Genomic DNA, 15650 nt, shown 5'->3' on the forward strand with positions numbered 1-15650 from the left:
CTTTTCTTTCTTTTCTTTTTTTTTTTTTTAACACCTTCCAAACTAGTCTTTAGGCCTCTCCTGGTTGGCCTTTGGTGACAATCAGACTGTTTTCATTCAGTCTCCCTCACCACCAAGACTGGCAGTGGTCTGGGTGGATGAGGCAGGTGGAATCACCTTTGATAGAGGACACTAAAGCTCGGAGCCCTCAGGTGACAGGTGAAAAGGCATACCAGGAAGTCAGTGACAGAGCCCAAAGCCTCTATCTTGTCCCTTTCTTCCAGCCTTACCTCCCACTCCATCTCATCTCCCTTCTGTTACTTATTAGTAGACATGCAATACATGTACATGAAAGTTTCTGCTGAGGCAGGAGCCCACTGGGCCACAGGCCCTGCTCAGGCATGTTGCCGCACATAGGTGGGTATTAAGGAGAAAATCTGGCTGTGAGGAACCTCCATTGGTGGGTAGGCGGCTGGGGGGATGGGGAGGAGCAGGGAGCCATCTTGGATCTCTGTCACTCAGCGATGTCATAGTCATGTTCTATGAGTTCATGTTCTGACAATGACCAGTTTGGAGTTTAGCTTCAGACCAAGTGCTTCAACTCCACATAAGAGGTAGCTTTCTCGAGAGCAGAGATCGAAATATTTCCTATGCAAAGGATGGAAATACTTCCTGCGCGTAAGCGCAATCCTTTCATCATTCGAAGTATGTGGGGAGAAATAGATGATCAATGGGCAGCTTTGGGGCAGTGGGGCGGGGAAGCATGGGTCTTGAGGGTGGTATCTGGGTGCCAGTTTGGGTTGGGAGATGCTCTTATTTCTCTGGTTTGTCCTTGAAGCTGCTGCCTCTGGGAATGCCCTGGGTGTACCCATACATGAGTACGAGCATACATGTGCTGCTTGTGAGTTGGCATGGGCTTGTGTGACCCTTGTCATCCATCCAAGGGCGCACCACTCTGATTCCCCCACCATGGTGCCTGCCAACTGTGCCAAGTGTCACTTGCCACCGTGGGCAGTTACTGGGCAGTAGCTGGACCCCAACTTGGATCCCTGGTCTAGAAAGGCCTGGCAACCTTGAGAGGCTAGGGTGCTCTGGCAGAGGGCAGGTATTGGTCAGATCGCTTGTGGAAACCCTGCTCCCCTCTAGGCCTTGTGGAGACAGGGGAAGAGGGAGTGGCTTGGGCAGGTCAGGCCCTGGGAACCTGGTTGTAGAAGGAGCAGGGAGGGGCTGTCTGGAGAAAAGGCCTGGCCTGCCATGAACTCTCTGAAGTGTGAGGGATTACCCTGTGAGGCGATGTTGACCTTAAGGCTCAGAGGTGGCTGGAGATGGAAGGAACTGCCATGAAGGAAGATGGTAAGCTCCCTATGACTGGTGGTATGCAAGCAGAAGGCAGGCAACCACTCAGCTGGTTCTAACAGGATAGAGGGATGGATGAGGTGGCCTTATGGAAAATTCATGTTCTGGTGGGGCTTATTTCTGAATATAGGACTCATAAATAGCTGGATTTCTTGGCCTTTCAAAGAAAAGAAAAACCAAACTCATGACATCTCTTCCTTTGCATTATTTTCTCCAACCTTCAATCTTTAAACTGCTCTTTTTCTCACCCTTTCATTCTTTCCAGGCAAGGGCCCTCAGATACTTTCTTTCCAAATAGGGCTGATACTTGTATTTGAAGTGGAATATTTCTTCCTTGCGTGGGACTGTCCTATGCGATGTAGGATATTTAGTATCCCTGGCCATTTCTTCCTCTTATTGAATTCCAGCAACACCTGCCAGTCATCCAGGCACAGGCCCCACTAATTTCAGAACATCCCTTACAGAAGTGACACTGAGGCTCCTACACTTTGAAAAACATTGCCTGAATCCCCAAAGAAGTGACTAGCTCAAGGTCATACCACCAGCTAGTGGCAAAGTGGAGATCAAGTCAAATCCCATTCATTCATTCATTCGCTCATTCATTCGCGAAGCTTTAATTCTTCGCTCTAGGGTGTGTCAGGAGAGTAGAGGGAATGAGGGCCTGAACCGAGGCAGAGAAGAGGGTAAGAAGAAAAGTATTATTCTTTGCCCACAAAACTACAATTTCTCACAAATTCTCTGCTCTTGCCAAATTTTGTTTTCCTCTTTTAGCCCGTCGGTTCCGCAATTTCGGGCGCAAATAAAGACTTTCTGGCATTTAGTGGAAAGAGCCTAGTTGAGCACGATCCGCAGAAGCGGAATCAGGTGCCTTTCGGGTGGGCAGCGGGATCCGAGGGCCAAATCCCGAGGTCTTGGCGAGGAAGCAGCTGCCCTCCGCCAGGCATCGAGGAGCGAGCTGCAGCCGCGTTTCTCTCGCGGCGCCGCAGCCGAACCGGGTAGAGGTGGTCTACCATCGTTCCTCCGTGGTGGGCCCGGAGGTGTTTCCCCGGGCAGGGGAGCTGACTGGAGGCCAGGGGCGCCCAGGCCGCGGTGCGGCGGGAGCAGAGGGCAGCGCAAAGGCGCTGGACTTCACCTTCCCACGCCAGAGGCCGAGGCCTCCGGGAATCGCAGGGCCACCTCTTCAAAGCCCTTGGCGATCCCAGCTCTGTCCGCGGAGGGGGCTGGCGAGGTGGGCGGGGCGGGCAGGCGAGACTTTCCCTGTTTGGCCTCCGTAGCCGGCGCCGGCGGGTCGTTCTGTTTGAATGAATGATCCCAGCAGCCGCGCCCAATGGGCGTCCGCGCCTGCTTAATATGCATGAGGCCCGCAGCCAATGGCCAGGCGAGGAGGCTGTTTTAAACGGCAGAGCCCGCTGGCCAATCAGGCGGCTCTCGTGGAGGCAGCTAGCGCGAGGCTGGGGAGCGCTGAGCCGCGCGTCGTGCCCTGCGCTGCCCAGACTAGCGAACAATACAGGTACGTCTCGCACCGCCCGCTCCCGCCGCCGCCGTCGCCGTCGCCGCCGCCGCCGCCGCCGCCGCCGCCGCAGCGCTCGCACAACTTTCCGGCCCGCGCCGCCGCGAGCGCGCCCTGCCGCTGCCTCCCCCTGCCTCTACTCCCCGCTCCCTTCCCGCCCCCTCCACCTTCCCTCCTGCTAGGCGGCCGGGAAGGAAGAAGCAATTCAGGTGTTTCAGCACTTTCCAACGCGTTCCCCGGCTCCCTGCTGGGAGGTCAGTCCCCTCGGCAGGCGCCAGCCAGCTGGCAGCCCAGGGCCGCAGCCGGGAGGCTGGGGCCCCAGGCCAGATGTTCAGGCAGCTGCGGCTGCGGCGGCAGGGCGAGGCAGAGGGGGCGGCTGCAGGCTGTCAGGCTCATGGGCTCGGGCGGCGCGCGCGTCCCGACGCTGGGGCGGCAGCTTGGCAGGAAGGGCCGGGAGCTTCCAGCCCGCGACGGACTCGCTGGGGCGGGCGGCCGGTGCCGCCGCGGCCAGGGGAGTGCGGGCAAACCTTCGCTCGGGCTCGGCCCGGCACCGCGCTGGGCCCGCAGGCTACGCCGCTGTCTGCCGTTAACATGGCCCGTCATGGAGCACCCGGCAGCCCGGAGGGCGCAGGCCGGCCGCCCCGCGCTCGCCTCCGCCCGCCGGGCGCCGCCGCCACCGCCGCTAACATGGCTGGCACGGCGCTGAAAGCCTCCCGGCGAGGGGGCAGGGGAGGCGGGCGGAGCAGGCGGCGGGGCGCCAGCGGGCTCCGGCCTCGGCCACGGCGCCCGCGGCCAGGGGCAGGCGGCGCGGGCCAGGGGAGCACGCCGCCGCCGGGCGCCCTGGAGCGGCCGAGAGCGTCATGGCTGCAGGCGCCTTCATCCCAGTGCACCCCGCGCCGGGGGGCGGAGGGAGTCCAGCCCGGGCCCCGAGGCCCCGGGCGGGGCAAGGGCCAGAAGACCCGGGGTGGGGGCCGACGGGCGGGCTGGCGGCGGTGGCAGGGAGCCCGGGCCGCTTTGTTCGCCGCCGTCGCGCCGCCCGCGCGCCGGCGCCGCGCGCGGAGTCAGCCATTTTAGCGAGTGGGACTCCGAGGCGCGGCGGACGCCGCCACCCGAGTCACCGCGGCTGCCGCCGGCCCGGCCGCACACCCCCCGCGCGCCACCACCGCCGCCGCCCCCGGCCCCGCGCGTTCCCCGGGGATGACAGCGGCGGATTTCAGGGGCACTTTCTTTCATCAGGAGGCTTTTGACAAAATGGAAGGTGAATTACGGGTGTCCCGGTGACCCGGCGCGGGGGCCGAGGCGGGCTGCCTGCTGCCGGCCGGGACTCCCCGGCTCCCGGTCCCGCCCCGCCCGGGCCGCCGCTGCGGGGCTCTGTTGGGCAGCCTCGCGGGCGGCTGCTGCCAAGGGGAGCGCTTTAGTTTTACATGATGACCTTGGGTGTGGGAAAAGGAAAAGATGGCGGGAAGCTGGGGGGTGGGACAGGGACGATGACATGCCGCAGCTGCATTTTTATTTGGAAACTTTGGAGAAAGTGTTCTGGGCTGGACCTGCGTTCTGGGTTACAGATGAGCACGACTAGCCCTTTTGATACACCCTCCCCCTTTAGATAGTGATGAAGTGATGAATTGAACTAATAATACGGGGATACCTGCTCACTTTCCAGATCTCCCGTGTTGTAAAGCCATTTTTTAATAAGCCAAAACGCATCAACAATAGTGACAATTTCAGATATCCCCTACATATAGTTCTCCTGCTTTGGTCTTGTGTTCAGCAGTGGTAAGAGTTGTTGTTTTTAATTGCGTAACAGCAGATGACCAGATAGTCTTAAGTCATAGATTTCAAGCTTCCATCACCCTCACCAAATGTGTCCTCTCTGTGCCCTTCCCACTTTGTGATTGTAGTTTCCAAAACGTAGCAGTTCCAAAACGTAGCAGTTCTGTAACGCTGAGTACCCTACTTGGGTCGGCTCCATTTGAAGAACTTGATCGCTCTTGAGAAGTAACTCGCAAACCAGCGCGCTTCGTGCTGGTCAAAAGTTAAATGACAAGCGACAGTGAAGCTGATTTCTTTCCCACTCTGCCTTCTGCCACTGGTGTCGGGCACTAGGGGAAGGGGACTTCCTAATAGCAAGTGTAGTTTTAATTTTGCTCTGCCTTTGGTACATCTTGTAGTTCTTGTCAATTCCTCCTTACTTTTCCTCATTGTATTTCTTTGTTTCTCTTCTGTCACAGTCAGGATGGCTAAAGGTGACCCGAAGAAACCAAAGGGCAAGATGTCTGCTTATGCCTTCTTTGTGCAGACGTGCAGAGAAGAACATAAGAAGAAAAACCCAGAGGTCCCTGTCAATTTTGCAGAATTTTCCAAGAAGTGCTCTGAGAGGTGGAAGGTATTTTTCTTTTGTACCCTTCAAACTAGTCTTAGTTGGGTTTCTCACTTTGGGGTTACTTACCTTCAGAGTTTCTCCCAGATGGCTGCTTGCTTCCTCTTTTACTTTTACTTAGAATCATTTTGCTTAAGAATTTTGTGTGTGTGCTTTTATTTTTTTAAGGCCCTGCACAGGTTTCAGGCCTTTACCTACCCCCTTTTGCAAGTGGTTCTAGCAACTGCCACTTAAATCACAAGAAACTGAATAGGTATATGTCACTGCATCGAGGGATTTAACGAGTCCTGTTCTTTGCAGACGATGTCCGGGAAAGAGAAATCTAAATTTGATGAAATGGCAAAGGCAGATAAAGTGCGCTATGATCGGGAAATGAAGGATTATGGACCAGCTAAGGGAGGCAAGAAGAAGAAGGATCCTAATGCTCCCAAAAGGCCACCGTAAGTGACTATAGGATTCAGGATAACAATTAATACCTTTTCTTCTGCTTGGAGGATTTGGTTTTTTGGTCGTCCTGTATTTCATTTCAAAATGAAATATTTTTTAAAAGATACTTAAAAGATGGCGATACCTCTGCAAACCATTCTGTACTTGGGCTTTACGATGCAGTGCCAGCGTTGTCTGTGGTTAAGGCTGAGGTGTTTGTGCGCTGTGCGTGCACATTCACAGTGATTGTCTATTGGCCTTTCCATTGTGAAGGAGACACCCCAGTTTTGGTTGTCGGGGTCCTTGAAGTATGTTCTTTATGCCTTTCCCAGTAATTGAAGGACTGAGACAGTACTGTGTGTGTGTGTGTGTGTGTGTGTGTGTGTGTGTATATATATGCGCGTATATATACGCATATATATTATATATGCATATATACACACATACACACATATATATATGTATTTGAGATGCAGTTTCGCTCTTGTTGCTGAGGCTGGAGTGCAAGGTGTGATCTCGGCTCACTGCGACCTCTGCCTCCTGGGTTCAAGTGATTCTCCTGCCTCAGCCTCCCGAGTAGCTGGGATTACAGGCATGCACCACCATGCCCGGCTAATTTTTAAATATTTTTAGCAGAGACGGGGTTTCTCCATGTTGGTCAGGCTGGTCTGAAACTCCGAACCTCAGGTGATCCGCCCGCCTCGGCCTCCCAAAGTGCTGGAATTACAAGCGTGAGCCACTGCGCCTGGCCTAGCACCATATATTTTTCTAACCTTATACATTTGAGAACCTACAACTGTGTAGCATTGTATGTGGTATCATAGATTACTTCACTTTAGGGAGAAGTCATAGTGGTAGGAGGGAGTGCTACTCAGGAATGTGGGATTTCAACTTAAACTCACATTTTTGTGGTTTCTCATGTAATTTATGTCATTCTTCCAAGGTCTGGATTCTTCCTGTTCTGTTCAGAATTCCGTCCCAAGATCAAATCCACAAACCCTGGCATCTCTATTGGAGATGTGGCAAAAAAGCTGGGTGAGATGTGGAATAATTTAAATGACAGTGAAAAGCAGCCTTACATCACTAAGGCAGCAAAGCTGAAGGAGAAGTATGAGAAGGTAAGGTGGGGCTGGCAACCTGGACTGGGGAACAGGCAGCGGCTCTGGTATCAGTAGGTTGCAGGGCATGTTGCAGCTTTGCTGGCCTGAGTACTTAGCGTAGCACTCAAGGGCCCATCCCCCTGCAAGGTAGCTATGGGTGCTGGTGTTCATACTTTTTTTTTGACAGGTCTTTGTTTTGGGAACAACTTCAGGCTTGAAAAATTTTGCTTACTCTTTAAGAGAAAAAAAACCGGTAACAGAGGATTTGACAGTGCTACTAATGTAACTTGAAGGACACTTGAACACCCATTACCTTTTAAATTCGAATGGCTAAGAACCGAATTCATATATGGAAACATACTTCAAATATATATGGCAGCAGCACTGTCTTAACTTGATTTGAATTCCTGTCCTCTTACCTGAGATGAAGACTGCATGTTTCTACTTTCTGTTAAAACAGCCGCATACTCATTTGAAATGTGTCCCTGTTCCTCTAGGATGTTGCTGACTATAAGTCAAAAGGAAAGTTTGATGGTGCAAAGGGTCCTGCTAAAGTTGCCCGGAAAAAGGTGGAAGAGGAAGATGAAGAAGAGGAGGAGGAAGAAGAGGAGGAGGAGGAGGAGGAGGAGGATGAATAAAGAAACTGTTTATCTGTCTCCTTGTGAATACTTAGAGTAGGGGAGCGCCGTAATTGACTCATCTCTTATTTGAGAAGTGTCTGTTGCCCTCATTAGGTTTAATTACAAAATTTGATCACGATCATATTGTAGTCTCTCAAAGTGCTCTAGAAATTGTCATTGGTTTACATGAAGTGGCCATGGGTGTCTGGAGCACCCTGAAACTGTATCAAAGTTGTACATATTTCCAAACATTTTTAAAATGAAAAGGCCCTCTTCGTGTTCTCCTCACTCTGTGCACTTTGCTGTGGGTGTGACAAGGCATTTAAAGATGCTTCTGGCTTTTGTTTTTTAATTTGTAAGGTGGTGTTAACTATGGTTATTGGCTAGAAATCCTGAGTTTTCAACTGTATATATCTATAGTTTGTAAAAAGAACAAAACAACCGAGACAAACTCTTGATGCTCCTTGCTCGGCGTTGAGGCTGTGGGGAAGATGCCTTTTGGAGGGGCTGTAGCTCAGGGCGTGCACTGTGAGGCTGGACCTGTTGACTCTGCAGGGGCATCCATTTAGCTTCAGGTTGTCTTGTTTCTGTATATAGTGATAGGGCATCTGCTGCCATCTTAGCTGTGGACAGAGAGGTCAGCTGGCATGAGAATTTTTTTAAGCGGTAGTTTTAAACTGTTTTGTTTTAAACAAACTAGAACTTCAGCAAAGCAAAGAGCCATCAGACCAATGAAAGTTCAAGAACCCTGTACTTAAAACATGATTTGCAACGTCTGTTATTTTTTTTTTTGTAAAAGAACAAATGTTTTGAAGTTAAATAAACAGTATTACATTTTTAAAACTGCCCTCAATATAACAGTCAATTTCTGACTCAGCAGTGAACAAACCCCCATTCCATTGTATTTGGAGACTGGCCTCCCTATAAATGTGGTAGCTGCTTTTATTACTCAGTACAATGAAATGAGATGGAGAGGGCTACTTGAAGCTGCTGTGTGGTTTTGTTTGTGTCTGAGTGGCATTCAGATGAAGTCTGCAGGAGCTAAGAAAAGGACATAGGCAAGGGTCAGTAGCCTTCCAAGGTATAGGAAGGTGGTAGGACAGACCTACTACCCAGGGTTTAACTGTTGTCCCACCTCTACCCCCTATTTTGTGGGGCCAAATGTATTGCTAAACAGCAATTTCAGAGTGTATGGTGTGTCAAAAATTCAGGCCTGATTTTTTTTTCTCTCGCTCACCCCTCTATCTACCTGCCCTGGCACATACCACATTATTTGTGGTGCCCAACATTTGGGATCTTGAGCCTGCTGCTGGTCTCCTGGATGCCAGTGAGGGTATGGATGTGGGGTGGTGGGGTGGGGAATGCATCCATTTTTTGCTCCTACTTTTACCTTCAAACACCAAACACCCCAGGGAAGATTACAGGCTCCATCTTGGGCCACCTGAGCTATGGGGCAGGCTAATGGAATCAAACATTTCTAAGCACTAAATGTATCATGAAAAGTTGAATGGCCTACTCATAAAGTTTAGCTCATTCACTGGAAATGTAGATTGATGTTCAATGTTAAACTGGAAGAAGCTTGGTTTGTGTGTCAGTAGATATATTAGTGGGTAGTGTAACATTTTATCCAGGTTGGGGTGCGGGGAGATGGCCACAGTAGCAAGCGGTGACACTACCATTTTGAAGGCTGATATGTATATACATCATTACTGTCTGTAGCAATGAAAGATACAGTACTGTGTTGTGGGTGAGTGTTGCTATTGCCCAGCATTAATATTTGGCTGTGTACGTTTGAGGCTATGAGACACGCAGGAGTGTTTTTGTGGTATTAATTTTAAGAGAAAGCAGCTTTTTCTTAAAATTCACTGTTCAGAAACTTGCATGTCTGGAGGCGGTGTCCTCTCCACCCTGTTGGGTCCTGAATGAGTACAAGTTATGGTCATGGTCACAGCCTGATATCTATGTATTCATAGCCATTCCCTCTCCCATCAGAACTGTTTGTCCTGAATGTGTGCTCTAGTTCTAGAAAATGACCACTAATTTAAAAAACTCGGTTGTGAGGTTTGCCCAGAAGCGCTTGCTCCAGAATTACCCCTCCTGCTTCAGCCATGTCCTTGTCACTTGGCATTCTAAGCTAAAGCTTTAGCTTCCCAATTCATGATGTGCTAGGCCAAGATTCGGGAGCTGTTGCCAGCCTCGTCAAATATGGAAGAGAAACAACCCGTAGTCAAAAGGGAGTGATTTGTTAAGTGGTGCCTGTCTATCTCGTATCTAGATGTACCAAGCAGGGAAGGGCAAAGGATGGAAAGGGGTAACTTGTGCTTCCAAAGTAGCTAAGCAGAAGTGGGGAAGCAGTTTGGCCAAATGATCTTTGATTAGGCAAACATTGAGTTTTAAAGAGGCCATCAAGTTGAGGCCACTTGGTCCATTAGCTGATGCAGCAAGATCACTACTCAACGTTTTCACACTGTCACAAGATTGCTCCTCTAATGGAATAATGCCCTAGTTTCTCTGAGATGCGGTAAGTGGTATGATGTTACCTAAGGCTTAGGCTTAGCTTGATTTCTGGGCCCACTATATGTGTTCTTAAGATGCCAACCTGTTGCTTTTTTTTTTTTTTTTCCTCCATTTAAAAGGATAGTACCTACTCCCTCTAACCACCTCACCCCATTCTTGAATGACGTTTTATCCTTCGGAAAGAACAAGGCTGTGATGTAGTGACTATTGTCTGTGTCTCTGTGTGTCTGTTCTTGTCACAAATGTATTTGGGGACGTTGGATGCATTCATTTTCTGTAATAAAGTTTCTTAATCACTCTTCCCAAAAAGTAATCAGTGGGCTGTCTGCAATCTGTTTGAGATACTGAACCTCTGTACTTTTTGGTTGATTATCAAGGTTTTAGAAGTACAAACTTTGTGGTAACCATAGATCTGAACTGCTAACATTTAGTGGAATGATACCATCAAAATGACGCAAGTGTTAAGGACTCCAAAGCCCCAAGATCAACCTCCTGGCCGGAGGCATAAGGAGGAGTTGGCTCTGAAGCCCTGGACCAGGATAAATAGGCAATTTGCAGGATGCTGACGAGCTACTGTTTGATAAAGTGGTTGAGTACTTGTAATCAGCCAGCCCTGACCACCAGGGCTCCTCGAGGCCAAGGGTCTGAGCTTACTTGGCTGACTCAGCCATGCCCAAGAAGGAGTTCTGGATGAGAGCCATGGGGACTGCTTGCTGTTCTTGGCTCCCAGCTCAGTTTTCTGTGGAGCCCAAGGCTACCTGGGAAGGAAAGGCCATTGAGCCAGCTTGGTAGCCCCAAGCTTCCCTTACTGCTTCAACCAGAGCAGCCTCCCCTGCTGTTTTATATGTGGGGCATCCTACGATTTCAGCTTTCAAAAGAAGCTGGAATACCATATCAATAAAAGGAAAAAGACACTTGATCATCTCAATAGACACAAAAACCTTGACAAACACTTTCATGATAAAAACGAGTAGAAGGGAACTTCCTCAACCTGATATAGGACGTTTAGGAAAACCCATGGGTTTATTCATCATTGTATTAGAAGTTCTAGCCAGGGCAATTAGGCAAGAGAAAAAGAGAAAGCATCCAGACTGAAATTGAGAAGACAAAGCTATGTCTATGTAGATAATATGATCTTGTATACAGATAACCGTAAAGAATCTCCAAATAAAACTGCTAAAAAATGAATTCATCAGCTGCAGTATACAAGATTAACATACAAAAACTAGTAGTGCTATATACCAGTCACGAACAATATGAAATTAAGAAAACAATTCTCTTAAATATCTACAATAACATCAGAAAGAATAAAATATTTAGGGATGAACAATATAAGTGCAAAACTTACATGGGGAAAAGTACAAAATATTACTTAAGGAAATAGACATTCCACGTTCATGAATGGGAAGGGTTAATATTGTTGAGATGGCAATACTGAAATTGATCTAACGCAATCCTATCAGAATCCCAGCTGGCTTCCTCTAGTAGAAATCAGGCTGATTCTAAATGTCATATAGAAATTCAAGAGATGCAGGAGATACCCAGATCAATCTTGAAAACAGTTGGAGGATTCACATTTCTTGATTTCAAAACTACTTTATTAAAATTTTTTTTTTTTTTTGAGACAGAGTCTTGCTCTGTTGCCCAGGCTGTTGTGCAGTGGCACAATCACAGCTCATTGCAGCCTCAACCACCCAGGCTCAAGGGATCCTTCACCTCATCCTCCCAGGTAACTGGGACTACAAGTGTGCACCACTGCACCTGGCTAATTTATTTATTTATTTTTAGAGACAGGGTCTCACTATGTTGCCCAGGCTGGTCACAAACTTCTGAACTCAATTGATCCTCCTGCCTTGACCTCCCAAAGTGTAGGGATTACAGCACACCTGTGAGCCACCACACCTGGCCTGATTTGAAAACTTGTAACAAAGCCAGGTGCGGTGGCTCACGCCTGTAATCCCAGCACTTTGGGAGGCCAAGGCAGGTGGGTCACTTAGGGTCAAGTGTTTGAGACCAGCCTGGCCAACATGATGAAACCCCATCTCTACTAAAAAAAAAAAAAAAATCCGGGCATAGTGGCGCATGCCTGTAGTCCCAGCTACTCTGGCCAGAGGCCGAGGCAGGAGAATCACTTGAACCCAGGAAGCAGAGGTTGTGGTGAGCCAAGACTATGGCCACTGCACTCCAGCCTGGGCAACAGAGTGAGTGAGACTCTGTCTCAAAAAACAAAAACCAAAACTTACAATAAGGCTACAGTAATCAAGACGGTGTAGTACCAGCATAAGGGCAGACATATAGGCCAATACAATTGTGAGTCCAGAAATGAACCCAGACATTTGTGGCCAACTGATTTTTCAATAGAGATAAAAATAACATTCAATGGGGGAAATAATTTTCAACAAATGATGTTGGGACAACTGGATATCCATGTGCAAAGGAATGAATTTTGACCCTTCCATCACAGTGCATTCAAAAATCAATTCAAAATAGATTAAAGACCCAAATGTAAGAGCTACAACTATAAAATTCTTAGTAGGAAACATAAGTGTGAATTTCACGACCGTGGATTTGGCAATGGTTTCTTAGGACACCAAAAGCACATGCAACTAAAGAAAACAGTAGATAAGTTGAACTTCATTAAAATTAAAACAAAAACTTTTGTGCTTCAAACAGTACCACCAGGAAAGTGAAAAGACAACCTTTACAAAATGGGGGAAAATATTTGCACATCGTATATCCTATAGGGATCTAATATTCAAAATATATAAGGAACTATTACAACTCAGCAATAAAAAGACAACCCAATTTAAAAAATGAGCAAAATATCTTAACAGATATTTCTCAAAAAAAGATGTATAAATGGCCAATAAACACATGAAAAGATCCTCAGCATCATTAGTCATCAAGAAATTTAAATCAAGACTATAATAAGATACCACTGAACATCCACTAGGATGGTTATAATAATGATAAAAAAGGGAGCTCTTTCCTTTCGCTGCTGCGACTACAGCCATGAGTATGCTCAGGCTTCAGAAGAAGCTCCCCTGTAGTGTCCTCCACTGTGGCAAGAAGAAGGTCTGGTTAGACCCCAATAAGATCAATGAAATCACCAATGCCAACTTCCATTAGCAGATCCGGAAACTGATCAAAGATGGGCTGATCATCTCCAAGCCTGTGACGGTCCATTCCCGGGCTTGATGCCAGAAAAACACCTTGGCAGAAAAACACCAGAAAAACACCTGCCCTTGGAAGGGCAGGCACATGGGCATAGATAAGCAAAAGGGTACAGCCAATGCCCGAATGCCAGAGAAGGCCATGTGGATGAAGAGAATGAGGATTCTGGGCTGGCTGCTCAGAAGATACCATGAATCTAAGAAGATTGATCACTACATGTATCACAGCCTGTACCTGAAGGTGCAGGGGAATGTGTTCACAAACAGGTGGATTCTCATGGAACACAGCCACAAGCTGAAGGCAGACAAGGCCCACAGGAAGCTCCTGGCTGACCAGGCTGAGGCCTGCAGGCCTAAGACTAAGGAAGCACGCAAGCGCAGTGAAGGCGCCTCCAGGCCAAGAAGGAGGAGATCATCGAGACTTTGTCCAAGGAGGAAGACACCAAGAAATAAAAGCTCCCCTTTTGTCTGTTCATACTGACCTCCGTGATTACATAGATCAGCCATTAAAATAAAACAAGCCTTTATCTGCTTGCCAAAAAAAAAAAAAAGATAAAAAAGGAAAATAACTAGTATTGGTGAGGATGTAGAGAAATTACAGTCCTGGTACATTGGAGGTGGGAATGTAAAATGGTGCAATCGCTATGGGAAACAGCTTGGAGATTTCTCAATAAGTTAAACATAGAATTACCATATGACTCATCAGTTCCACTCCTAGGTATACACCCAAAATAACTGAAAGCAGGTATTCGAACAAATACTTGTACATGAATATCATGTACATTATTATTATTATTATTATTATTATTATTATTATTATTATTTGAGACGGAGTCTCACTCTGTCACCCAGGCTGGAATGCAATGGCGTGATCTTGGCTCACCGCAACCTCCACCTTCCAGGTTCAAGCGATTCTCCTGCCTCAGCCTCCTGAGTTGCTGGGATTACAAACGCGTGCCACCACATCTGGCTAATTTTTGTATTTTTAGTGGAGACAGGGTTTCACCATGTTGGTCAGGCTGGTCTTGAACTCCTGACCTCAGGTGATCCACCCGCCTTGGCCTCCCAAAGTGCTGGGATTATAGACGTGAGCCACCGCGTCTGGCCTCATGTACATAATTTTTTTTTTTTTTTTGACAGAGTCTTGCTCTGTTGCCCAGGCTGGAGTGCAGTGGCGCAATCTCAGCTCACTGCAACCTCTGCCTCCTGGGTTCACACCATTCTCCTGCCTCAGCCTCCCGGGTAGCTGGGACTACAGGCGCCTGCCACCACGCCAGGCTAATTTTTTGTATTTTTAGTAGAGATGGGGTTTCACCATGTTAGCCAGGATGGTCTCAATCTCCTGACCTCGTGATCTGCCCACCTCAGCCTCCCAAAGTGTTGGGATTACAGGCGTGAGCCACCGCACCTGGCTTATGTACATAATTCCTAATAGCCAAAAAGTGGAAACAACCCAAATGTCCATCAAATGATGAGTGGATAAAATGTGGTATATCCACATGAAGAAATATTGTTCAGCCATAAAAAGGAATGAAGTATTGATACATGCTACAGCATAGATGAACTTTGAAATAATTATGCTAAAGAAGCCACTCACAAAAAATTACATATTGCATGATTCCATTTATATGAAATGTCCATAATAGGTACATCTATACAGAAAGAAAATAGGCTGGGCGCAGTGGCTCACACTTGTAATCCCAGCACTTTGGGAGGCAGAGGTGGGCAGTGAAACCCCGTCTCTACTAAAAATACAAAAATTAGCTAGATGTGGTGGCGTGTGCCTGTAGTCTCAGCTACTCGGGAGGCTGAGGCAGGAGAATTGCTTGAACCTGGGAGGCGGAGGTTGCAGTGAGCCAAGATTGAGCCACTGCACTCCAGCCTGGTGACAGAGCGAGACTGTCTCAAAAAAAAAACAAAACAAAAACAGATTAGTGGTTACCTAGGGCTTGGAGTTATTGGGGGGAAATGGAGAGTGAATTGGGGGAAATGGAGAGTGAATTGGGGGGAAATGGAGAGTGATTGCTAATAGGTACAGAGATTTTTGGTGGATAATAAAATGTTCCATAATTAGTGGTAATGGTTTACAACTCTGAAGTTTCTAAAAATTTTACATTTTTAAATTAAATTAAGTTTTTTTTTTTTTTTGATGTGGGGTCTTGCTCTGTCACCCAGGCTGGAGTTCAGTGGCATGATCTTGGCTCACTGCAACCCCCACCTCCCGAGTTCAAGCTCTTTTCCTGCCTCAGCCTTCCAAGTAGCTGGGACTACAGGCATGTACCACATTGCCTGGCTAATTTTTGTATTTTTAGTAGAGACGGGGTTTCACCATGTTAACCATGCTGGTCTCGAAGTCCTGACCTCAAGTGATCCGCCCACCTCGGCCTCCCAAAGTGCTAGGATTACAGACGTGAGCCACCACACCCAGCCTTATTTATTTATTTATTTATTTATTTGAGATAGAGTCTCACTCTCTCTCCTAGTCTGGAGTGCAGTGGTTTGATCTTGGCTCACTACAACCTCTGCCTGCCGAGTTCAAGTGATTCTGCTGCCTCAGCCTCCCATGTGTCTGGGATTACAGGCACCCGC

General features: G+C 48.0%; 1 protein-coding gene and 1 pseudogene across 4 annotated transcripts; both read left to right on the forward strand.

Moving 5' to 3' along the window:
* Positions 1 to 552: 552 nt before the first annotated feature.
* HMGB3 (high mobility group box 3) lies at positions 553 to 7406 on the forward strand. 4 transcript variants are annotated; one of them, XM_009198450.3, is made up of 5 exons: positions 553 to 684; positions 5077 to 5231; positions 5526 to 5665; positions 6595 to 6769; positions 7249 to 7406. In XM_009198450.3, exons 1-5 carry the CDS (start codon positions 630 to 632, stop codon positions 7387 to 7389), a joined length of 666 nt encoding a protein of 221 aa, XP_009196714.1. In that variant the 5' UTR covers positions 553 to 629; the 3' UTR covers positions 7390 to 7406. The 4 variants fall into 4 exon arrangements, with proteins under 4 accessions (XP_009196714.1, XP_003918461.2, XP_003918462.1 ...); XM_003918412.3 differs by lacking the exon at positions 553 to 684 and adding an exon at positions 2685 to 2845; XM_003918413.4 differs by lacking the exon at positions 553 to 684 and adding an exon at positions 2860 to 3054.
* Positions 7407 to 12068: 4662 nt separating this feature from the next.
* Positions 12069 to 13584, forward strand: LOC101020010 (annotated as a pseudogene).
* The last annotated feature ends 2066 nt before the right edge of the window (positions 13585 to 15650 follow it).

Source organism: Papio anubis, chromosome X (assembly GCF_008728515.1).
Source record: "Papio anubis isolate 15944 chromosome X, Panubis1.0, whole genome shotgun sequence".
In the NCBI taxonomy this organism is placed as follows: domain Eukaryota; kingdom Metazoa; phylum Chordata; class Mammalia; order Primates; family Cercopithecidae; genus Papio; species Papio anubis.

Bases quoted from the DNA above. Each gene is read 5' to 3' on its own strand.
- HMGB3 (XM_003918412.3), top strand. From the start codon at position 2,686: ATGCATGAGGCCCGCAGCCAATGGCCAGGCGAGGAGGCTGTTTTAAAC. The intron at 5,232-5,525 runs GTATTTTTCTTT...TGTTCTTTGCAG, and splicing joins AGTGCTCTGAGAGGTGGAAG to ACGATGTCCGGGAAAGAGAA. The intron at 6,770-7,248 runs GTAAGGTGGGGC...CTGTTCCTCTAG, and splicing joins TGAAGGAGAAGTATGAGAAG to GATGTTGCTGACTATAAGTC.